Source organism: Quercus suber, unplaced genomic scaffold (genome assembly GCF_002906115.3).
Source record: "Quercus suber isolate HL8 unplaced genomic scaffold, Cork oak 2.0 scaffold_87, whole genome shotgun sequence".
NCBI classification, from domain to species: Eukaryota; Viridiplantae; Streptophyta; class Magnoliopsida; order Fagales; family Fagaceae; genus Quercus; species Quercus suber.
The window spans coordinates 721345-732456 of NW_027069552.1; the positions used below are offsets into that span (position 1 = coordinate 721345).

The 11112-nt window shown below is 36.1% G+C and overlaps 1 protein-coding gene across 2 annotated transcripts in view; it reads right to left on the minus strand.

The window, feature by feature from the left end:
• Nucleotides 1-1477: 1477 nt before the first annotated feature.
• LOC112009294 (serrate RNA effector molecule) overlaps nucleotides 1478-11112 on the minus strand; it is a 17774-nt gene continuing 8139 nt past the window's right edge. For both annotated transcript variants that reach the window (XM_024041628.2, XM_024041627.2), the window contains exons 4-13: nucleotides 8932-8989; nucleotides 4882-4956; nucleotides 4702-4776; nucleotides 4493-4540; nucleotides 4172-4240; nucleotides 3248-4054; nucleotides 3117-3162; nucleotides 2672-2958; nucleotides 2409-2594; nucleotides 1478-1915 (exon numbers count right to left, since the gene is read on the minus strand). In XM_024041628.2, coding sequence (XP_023897396.1) covers nucleotides 1855-1915; nucleotides 2409-2594; nucleotides 2672-2958; nucleotides 3117-3162; nucleotides 3248-4054; nucleotides 4172-4240; nucleotides 4493-4540; nucleotides 4702-4776; nucleotides 4882-4956; nucleotides 8932-8989 — 1712 coding nt within the window. In that variant the 3' untranslated portion in view covers nucleotides 1478-1854. The remainder of the gene's footprint in view (nucleotides 1916-2408; nucleotides 2595-2671; nucleotides 2959-3116; nucleotides 3163-3247; nucleotides 4055-4171; nucleotides 4241-4492; nucleotides 4541-4701; nucleotides 4777-4881; nucleotides 4957-8931; nucleotides 8990-11112) is intronic.

The window sequence follows — 11112 nt, forward strand, 5'->3', positions numbered from 1 at the left end:
AAATATTGTCAAAATAGTATTTGGGCTTTATGAGTAGTTGCCAAAATAATATTTAAGCTTTGTAAAATAGGTGTCAAATAAGTATTTGGGCTTTATAAAATAGGTATCAAAATAATATTTGAGCTTTATAAAATAGATGCCAAATTAGTATTTGGACTTTATCAAATATTGCCAAAATTGTATTTGGGTTTTGTAAACTTTTATAAAAATATTGCCGTGTAGCAATGGGCTTTAGAGGCACCGTGTAGCAACGGGCTTTTAAGAGGTGCCATGTAACAACAGGCTTTATGAGAGAGTTTAGTTGGGCCTTTTGGATTTTTTCCACAAAGTAAATGATTTTGGGCTTTTTTGTGAAAATAGTATAATTTTGTAACCCAACTTTTTTTTTTTTTTTTTTGATAGGTTTGTAACCCAATTTTGGTAACAACATGATAGGTATTTTTGTGGAAACCCAAGTTGGATAGTATGTGGGTAATATGTGTGAAAGAACCCTAGATATTTTATGGGTCTTATATAGGGAATATTTATGAGAGTCCAATAACATGGAGAATATTTGAGTAATATGTGGGAAATATTTATGTGGGCTCAAAATAGTTTATGGACTTATGTGGGTATTTTTGTGAGTGGGCTAATGAAATTAAGGCCCAAAATTTGTACCTCAACATATACCAATTACAAATAGAAGTATTACGTATCGCTTTTGTACAATCTTGCTCCGAATAGCAAGGCTTTCATGGAATGAAAAAGATTTCGGTCTCATTAGAGGGTTTAAGCAAAAAGTAAAGTAGACTATTTACGTCAAGAAAGTTTCCTTATTTTTCTCATTCTATTTTAATAATTTTACCTGTTGGGGTGGAATGGAGCCCGTAGGGGGAGGACAGATATGAAACTATACAAGGGAAGATGAAAGAGGAGGAAAGAGGAGGAGGGAAGAGAAGAAAAATCCTTTACTTGGTTGGAGAGAAATTATGGGTAGAGTAGGAAAATAGAGGAAATGGATTTTCTATGGGAAACACCATTCTTTCCTTCCAAATTAGAAGATGCTAGAGTAATGCTGATCAACACTTTTGTCCACCTTTGATTGAATTTTAGCACTTTCACTTTCACATGCTGTGAACCCATGTGAAAGTGCTAAAATCCAATTAAAAGTTAACACATAAGCAGAGCATGAGAAGGGATGTCCCTAGCATAAAGATGAGATGATCATGGACCCATCTCTTTCTCCTCTTTTCTACCTTGAAAACCAAACAATGTGAGGGCCATCTTTTTATTTTTCTTCTTTTCTACCTGCATAACAAAAACCATGAGGAATAGCATTCTCTCTCCTCTTTCCTTTCTTTCTTACTCTCTCCTTTTTGGCTCTTCCCTTTCTTTTCTCTTCCTGCCCCCTTCGTTTTGCCAAACATAGCGTAAGAGAATCAATAAAAATATTTTAAATTCCATTCACAAATATCATCGTATATTTTTGGCCATACACTCACAAAATTTAATTGAATTTGAATTGACCAACAACAAATCCCGCTAGTGCAATACACTATCAAGTAATCTATAATATTCATAATTTACCTGATGCCATGGCCCATAAAAAGTTCAAAGAAATCAAACGGCCTAAAATCTGGTAAAATCCTGTACTGAAAATTGTCTGCTATGCTAGACAAACAAAAGCCATTACTTATTATAAAGAAATAGAAGACCATTCTAACAATAGCCATTTAATCTTTTGGTACAAATAGGAGACTACAGCTCAGACCTAACCCACTTAATGCCAAGGTCAGGAAAAATAAATTACTTTTGATTTGATGCAGAAGCCCAACTATTTGTGCATTTGGAGGGAACAGCCATTCTAGGGAGGTTTTACAAACTCCGATAATCTATCACAGTGACTTCATCCTCCGGAGCATCCAAATCTTGATAACTGCACCACCATCATAATAACCATGACCAAACAATTAAATATGAAGCACATCCTCAAACCCACAAATCAGAGAACTTTCACAGTGAAGTGTAAACTTAAAAGTAAACTAAAAAAAATTAATAGATACCTAAGTCAACGAATCACCCGCCAAAAAACAATTAGATAACCAATTTTTTAAATCACCAGAATAAACTGGTCTAAACTTTCCTCCATGGCCTTTTTGCATCAACCTTAAGTGCCAAGTGCTAAAAGAATCAATTCAAAGGGTGCCCAAATCACTAGAAGCGGATTGTTTGCTCCATATGGTCGTGGCCAACAAGTTGTGAAAGAATCATTTTGTTCACCAAATTGGTGTAGAAGTATAATAATGGCCTCAACATTAATCGAATTACTGCCTCTTAACAAATTAATTGCCAGACAAGAATATACTACTAAGCACGATTTGCATTCAAGCAGGAGGAATTGAGCAAGAAAGCTCCAGAGAATAACATACCTTCGCATTCGTCGAGGATCGGGCCTAAAAGATGGGGGAACAAGAATTGGAGTTGGCCCTCCAATATGAGGACCAGGACCAGGCCGCATCTTTCTACCACTGCCATCAAATGAGGATGGCCCTCCCTGGTCCCGTAACATCTGCATCGCAACTTCTGGGGGAGCAGGAACGAAGGGTCCCAGAGGGCTGCAATAATTAAAACATATTAAGCTTTAAGTCTTTCAGAACACGAAGGAAAAATATAATAGGAATGTGCAACTAACCCAGCACCAGGCACAGGCATTAATACTGGTGGAGGAGCTATATCTGAGGGGAAGGGGCCAACTGCACTCATTCCTTGTGCGCTGAATGCATCATACATTGACTCATCACGATTTCCCACTTCATGGGAACCAGGTTTAGATTGTCGATCATGGGAAGGAGAATTCTCTGTCCTATCAAACCTTTCACCATCATTAACCCTGTCAATCCGTTCCTGATCCCTCCGGTTGCCACGATCATCTCTCAATCGATTTTCCAGACCTGGTCTCCGCCTTTGTGGCTTGTCCTTCTGAGAATAGCTCATGAAACATACCACATAAGATACACAAATAACAGGCATATATTTTATCAATCATACAAGACATGAAAAACAGTTCGAGATTTTAAATTTTTTTAATTATTGGCCTATGTGTCTAACATGCAGCATAATGCATGTGTAAAAAATACCTGAGGTTGCTGCATGACTGGTGTTCCACCTGGTGCATCTGGATCACTGCATATGTAATAAGACAGTCGTCAACCCATTGATAAAATACTGCCAACAGTTGCAATGAACAAACAAACAAACTTAAACTTACTTCATGTAGTTTTGGAAATATAGATCCTCACGCAATTTCGAAGTCAGTTCCATTACAACCTCTGGGTGTTTAAGCTTCAGATGTTTATGCACAAATTCAGAAGCATGGAAAAGCTTTGTGCAGCCCTTAGCTCCACAGCCATACTTCCATCCATACTTTTCATCTCTTATTTTCCTAACGAATGGATCTAAAACTTCAACAGCTGCAGCATCTATCTTCTCCTTAGCAGTCATTACTTCCAGGCAATCCTGACCCCTCAACCTTTCTTGCCAAAATGTGTCAAGTTTCTTTTCCCAGTCTGCCCCAGATTTAGTAGTTTCTTCAAAATTCTTTCCTTCTGGCCTTACATGCCTAAAACCCTTGGCTTCATTAGTTTCAACCACACCATAGTAATCTAGACCATGGATCCGCCAAAGATAGGTGATAAGTGTGTCCAGAAGCTCGACACCCTCTAGACCCTTAACAGATGTTAAGCCTCGTATAATTATAATTGGACCACCAGATCCACCACGAGACTTATTATCACCATCGGTTTTGTCATGATCAACACTGCATAAGATATTGTCTTCAATCCCTTTTTCAGAATCAAGCTTGCGTACAAGGGCCTGAGCTTGTTCAATATCTAGATGTATTCGTCTAGGCTCGCAACTGACAGGGTGGGCCTTTGGAGCAGCTGAAAAATCATTTTCTTTAACAGGTCCCCTACCATGTCTTCTTCGTTTACCACCAGCCTCTGCCTCATCATCAGAATTTTGATCAACTGCAGGCCCTGATTTGTTTGATGACAAGGCATTAACACCAGGATTTCTGCACCACAAATACAAAATATGCATCATAGACAGGAGGGTGCAAACTTTCTGTTTTAAAACATTTTTCTTTTTCCTTTCACACGCACACACACAGAGATAGAGAGAGAAAGGGTACAGGTCAAGTGTTCCACTCTGCAAATCAAGGAAAAAATCCTTTGCTATCCGTCGAGCTTGTTCATTCCTCCTACAAGGCAAAGAAGTTAGAGACAAGACTTTTAAATAACAATTAAACCCACAGAAATCACAGTATGGTCAATCTGCATGTGTCTGCAAGTATGTGCACACAAATGTGACACACATAAAACTTCACATATACACACATACCTTTAACCATATGAAATCAATTGATGCCAAAAGCATTTTGTGTTTCTCATTTTTTCAGATATATATTGTAGACTTGTAGTAGGTTTTCTTTATCATTAGCAGATAAACTCACCTTTCAATGACAGAAATTAAATTCGTTGGATGATACTTGTCTTTCAACCTTTATCAACAGAAAAAATCTTATTAGTAAAAATAAAAATAAATAAATAAATAAATAAAACTACACCTATATAAACAGTTCACATTAGAAAAATAGTACAGCGATGACCCATAGCATTCAAAAAAGAACCAACTAAAATCAACAACACAAAAAGAACCTACCATTCCTCATCTTTATGAGCCTCAAAGAAAGCTCGTTTCTGAGTAGAAATGTACTCTGATTTATATTCTTGATACCTAAATAATCAAATACACATCATTTATAGATAAAAATAGATTCAATTAATTAGCAAATTTTCAGACAAAGCTTTGTTTCAAACTTATTTACTTTCCAGAATATACCTACGCTCAGCTTCAGCAGGTAAGATATCATCTTCAAGCTCCTGAATGAATTGCTTATATGACATCAACCCCTCCCTGAAACAATTTGTGAATGGCATCATTTAATACATGAAACTGAACAAATAACATCTTTGATAAAAGATAACTTTTTATTTTTATTTTTATAAAAGATAACTTTTTTTTTTTGATAGGTAAGAAAAAATATTATTGAAAAAGGAAAAGCATGAAAAATACATAAGGTTCACGGTAGTGAACAAAGGGAAACAGAAGTAGTAACAAACAAACTGACACTAAACCATTCTAAGAGATAAAAGAAAATCCATAAGTATAGAGCAATCTAAGAGACCCCAACACCGAGACCAATCATAAAGGGTCCGATGGCATACATCTAACAACTGAGCCAAAGATTTTCCAGTATCCTTAAAAGAAGGCCGATTCCGTTCAGTCCAGATAGTCCACATTAAACAACCCGGAACCAAATTCCAAATGTCAGAATTATGTTTCCCAAGCCAATGATACCAACCAAAAAATAAGCCTACAACTAAACCTGGCATAACCTAATCAATCCCAAATAACCGAAGCATATCCATCCACAAAGAATGAACTATCGGACAAAAAAATCAGCAAGTGATCCACAGATTCCTCATTACAACAACGATTCACCAAAGTGTGAACACGGAGCATAAGGTTATCCAAAGTTAGAATTTGACCATGAGCTGTTGTCCATATAGAGAGTGCCACCCTTTTTGGAACCTTTACTTTCCAAATGCCCTTCCAAGGGAAAGTAGAAAGAGATACATTTCAAATCTTATGACAGAAGCCTGAACATCAAACTTCCCGCTGCCATTGAGACACCAACAAAATCTGTCACAACCTCCAACCCTAGGAATTGTTTGAATGAAATGAAGAAGGGAGTATGAAGCCGCTAATTCCCAATCATTAAATTCCCTATAAAATCTCAAACTCCAAACACTATCATTATCTCCAACTGGAGGACTTAACACTTCAAAAATACAAGCTTCCTTATTGGCTAAACACACAAATAACTATGGATAAAGAGTTTTAAGAGAATTGTCCCCGGTCCACTTATCATGCCAAAAAAGAATACGAGAACCATCCCCCACCACAAAGGACAAATACTTAGAAAAGTTTTCCCAACCTTCACTAATACTTCGCCATAAACCACAACCATGAGCCCTTCTACGAACTCTAGTAATCCACCCCCCTGTCGCTTCCCCATCTTTCATGGCTATGACCCTCCGCCACATTAAAGATAATTTAAAAAATTAAAAAAAAAAAAAAAAAAGATAACCTATATCATCAATTTTAGTTGTAAGATTTCTATCATCCAGACGAATCTGATCATAGGAAATTTCTCAAAGATTCAAATTCTAATGCAAGATTTGGTACTCCTGATTTAATTCAATAAAAACAATTAATAAATGTCTCCAAAAGAAAAGACATGATGCAGGTAACGAGAAGCCAACCTCATTTTTATTTTTAAGTGTCAAGGAAATTTTTGCAATTTACTAGTTTCTGGACATAGGCTGTATGAATGGTCCATTGGGTCTTATTTTGGGTTGTATTTACATTTAGTTATGTAATTTGGACTCACTAGTCAAAGCCCAAGGACTCCAACTCTTATTAGGATTTTAAGAAGTCCAATTTCTACTAGGAATAGGTATTAGTCTTCTATTTATAGGGACGTAATATTTTCTATTGAGAGAGAGAGAGAGAGAGAGGAGAAAAAAGAAGTTTTCTAAAGTTTTTAGAAACTATGAGGCTTCGTTTGAGGTTTGTGTGATACAACCTTATCCTAGGTGTGATGCCTTAAATTTTATTGTTTTTATTTCCCCTTCTTAAATTCCCAAAAATTTAAGAATAATGCCTTAATACCTTATCCTAAATGTATTAGGAATAATGTGTGGTTGTAGACTACCAATTAAGTTTAAGACAATTTTAAAAGACTACTATAAGACCAACTATGCTATATGGTATTGCCTATTGAGCTATTAAGAAACAACATATTCATAAAATGAGAGTAGTTAAAATGAGAACATTAGATGAATAAGTGAAAATTTAAGAAAAGATAGTGTACGAAATGAAGAAAGTTGCTTATGTGACTTCTTTGGATTGAAAGGATTGTAGAAAGTCATATGCAAATGAGAGCAATTAATGCACCAATGAGGAAGAGGTATTTGATTCATGTTGAGGGAACAAAAAGAGGTACAAAAAAAAAACCTAAATAGCACTGGTAGAAGGTTGATATTGGATATGATAGAATGGCAGAGAAAAATACATGTGGCCAACACCAATTTTCCTATTGAATATTTTTCCTTGACTCCGAAAAGGATTTCATCTATTTGGAAATCCTTGGTGCAAACCTATTGTGATAAATTCTGTAGTTTCCTTTCATTTTTGCTAAATTCTGTAGTTTCTGAATTTAAACTCCTACCATGCACTTGAACTAGTAGTAGGAGCCCATCTATACCCATTGAATTATTTCAATTCATTAAAAACTGGTTTAGAGAAACTTTCAGTAGCTATGAACTTTTCTTTACGAATTATGTGAAACTACACATATGGTAATGTTCATTTTTTATTTTTTTCACCCCTATATCTCCTTGTGTACTTGGGTGTCTCTCTCTTTTTGATAAATGCCCAAATGAGATATCAATTAGCATAATACTTTTTTTGCTGGTAAGTTAAACATGCACACTGTGGGTCTTAAACCCACCACTTCACCTTCCGCCTTACTCTTACAAGGGAAGGAGGTGCCATTGAGCTAGAGCTCACTGGCCAATTAACAACATATAATTTTCAACTATATTTATACTTCTTTATTATATTCTGACGCAAATGCATCTTCTATAAGCTGTTTTAAGATATTTTGATTGAGTTCAAACTGGCAGCCTTAGCTGTTAAGAACGGTTAGTTACAGTTATCTTTGTGTCCAAACAAGGACCTTAAGGCAGTTAGCTTATGCAGCAGCCATTCTTCTCTGAATTAGTTAGACTTGTTAATGAATTAGTTACTTGTATTAGATGTAACCAGTATTAGTTTGACCCTTGGCATGAAACTAATGGTTGTTAGTTGTAGGACAGATTGTATAAGTACTCTTGTACTCTCATTTAGTGCCCAGCCACCTACTAAATGTTCTAAGCAACTCTCATTGCTAAACAGATCCAAAACAGTTCAGTCTACACACATTCCCCACACCAGTTTATTGAGCTACCTTCCCACATGTCTATCTCCAATATTTTCAATGTGCAACACCTTACTCCTTACCATGATCCGAAGGAGGCCAAGAGGCCAAGTGCTTTCTAAGAAGGGCAGCCTGATGCAGGAGCATCTTCTAAGCTGTTTCAAGATGTTTTGAATCTTTTGATTGAGTTCAAGCTGGCAGCCTTAGCTGTTGAAAACAGTTAGTTACAGCTATCTGTGTCCAAACAAGGACCTTAGGCAGTTGGCTTATGTGGCAGCCATTCTTATCTGAATTAGTTAGTCTTGTTAATGAATTAGTTACTTGTATTAGATGTAACCGGTGTCAGTTTGACCCTTGGCATGAAACTAATGGTTGTTAGTTGTAGAACAGATTCTTGTACTCACATTTTGAAATCAGTTTTTGAGAACTAGTGATTTTAAGCCTTTGTGTGCTTTTCATTGGAACTTAGTGTTCTTGCAAAGGTGCCTAACCACCTACTAAATGTTCTAAGCAACTCTCATTGCTAAACAAATCCAAAACAGTTCAGTCTACACACATTCCCTGCACCATATTCCCTACTAGTTAAGCCTTTCTATCTGTTCTGTTAAACAACACAAATGGTAGAGTAGCAGTCATACGTCCAACGTTTACAATTAGAATAACATATACAAAAAATACCACTACATACATGGGTATGAATATTTACACATAATATCCTTCCAAAAAAATAAATTTGTTCTCATTTCTTAATATATTCTTCCATGTCTAATCAAGCAAAACAAAAACATTAGAACTAACATGTACATTCATTTACAATCAAGAGAGTTGACATACTAGAATCTAACCTTTGTGTGCTCCCTGTGTTTGATGAATCTGGAAAACCACCACGGTTTGATGCCATGTCTGCCCAAAAAAATCCCAAAAAGAAATATGTAAAGTGAATGTTATGGACAGTAATGACAGTTAAAGAAATATGGGCGTATTGACACACAACACAAGGACAAACCAATTTACAGTTAATGTTAAGAAGCAATAAATATGGACCTTATTAATTACCTAAACACAAGGAAACTTTAACATAGCTACATCATATGATTTAACTATGGATTTCTGCTGATTGTATAAAGCATTAAAACGAAGAAAATATTTATCGTATATAAGCATGCTTTCCAAGGTCCAGCAATCCTATTTTAAATAACTTATATTTTTCTTTGGAACAGTCCCTAGTTTAAAGCACCAGCCAACATGGTCCAACAGTCAAAAGGTGTTTTGGTGGAGCCATTGGCTGGGGAAGTTTAATTCGGATATTTGGAAAATGGTTCCTAGTTGCTTGATGTGTATTGTTTGGACAGAAAGAAATCGGCGATCTTTTGAGGCTACTAAGAAATCGCTAGATTAGTTACAAGCTTTATGCCACCAAACTCTCTTTGAGTGGTCTAGGTGCTGGGGTTCTTCGAATTGTTCTTCTATCAGAGAGTTTCTTTCTTCGGTTAGAATTGTCCCTTAAGTTCTATTTTCTTTGATGTTGTTTGTTGTTTTTTCTTGTGTACAACATCATTAACACCTTGTATTTTCCTTCTATGCTTTTTTTTACATCTTGATTAATATTATTCTTATTACCTATCAAAAAAAAAAGAAGTACAAAAGGCATCTAAGGGAGAGGTGAGTTCTTGAGTTCAAATCTCACTCTCAGCCCAAAAAATTCAATAAAACAAATATAAAATAATAAATTGTCTTCAAACTATTTCATGGGGGCATAAACCCTTGCATTAATTTTTTTGGCTTTATTTCTCAGCCGTTGAAAGGCTGGAAAGTAACAAAAATAATTCCATAGAATATTTTCAATAACTTTTCTTTCCAGCCCCAAGCATCTAAATATTTGTTGGAGCTCTCAGTTTCCCCCCCCCCCCCCCCCCCCTTTAATTTCAAGTTACACAAGCATCCTGTGGGTCTTGAACCACAATCTCAACCCACCCCCCTTTTTGCTCTTTTAATTTTTTTAAATAAATATTGTAATATCCCTACTATATATATATATATATAAAGATAATATCCCTAACAACACCAATACCTAAAAACAATCCAGTGCCTCTGTAAATTATCAGAAGTTAAGATTCTTTACCACGCCTGTGTCCACAGAAAGAAACAAACCTTCATTGGCACATTTGGTTTCCACACAGTCTTCATGGGAAAAGACATATGAGAACTGGAGTGTCAGACCTAATAGTATGATTGAACTTCAAAAACCTCTCGGGAAGAAGGTTTCCAGCAGAGCTTATCTATTCCATCTCCTCTCCACACTCCAGAATAAATAAGATCCTGAAGGCAGCAACTGACTCTAACCACCCACTTTAAAGCTGATAAAACAATGAAAAGTATCCCACCCCTCCTAATACTCTTCCAAAGGCAGACCCCATAAGGTCCCCATACAACATTAGAACACCAGTCCCCCCCCCCCCCAAAACACACTGCCATACTTCAAGTCCACTACCCTTCTCCATAAAGCATCTCTCCATAGCATACTGCCACAAACCACTTACCCAACAAAGACACTTATGTGAATTATTACTTAGGGTCGCTAAATGATGGGGGAAATCATTAATTGAATCTTAGGTTTGCAAGAGTTTTCCATATTTGGGAATTAGGTCACTTGATTCTAAGTTTGATATTCTATATTCTAATATCCCTAGAAGAGATGAAGACTATGATAGTTTTAGGTGAAGGCTTAATTACAATGGTAAGTTTGAAGTTCATTCTCTCTATGAGGTGTCAAGAGAATATAGGCGCCTGTTGACATCTCGTTTTGAAATGCACTTTTCAAAGTACAGCTTTTTTTTCATTGTATAACTTTTTAAATAAGATGTACCAAACGGACACTTGATCATAGCCATTTCCCAGGAAAAGTATCGCACAACAAGACTCCTAAAAAAGTTGCTTTCTTTGTATGATAGCAACCAAAAACAAGGTATTGACTTGGACTAGTGTCGTACTTGTAAATGTAGTGGTGAGATTGATCATTTGTTACT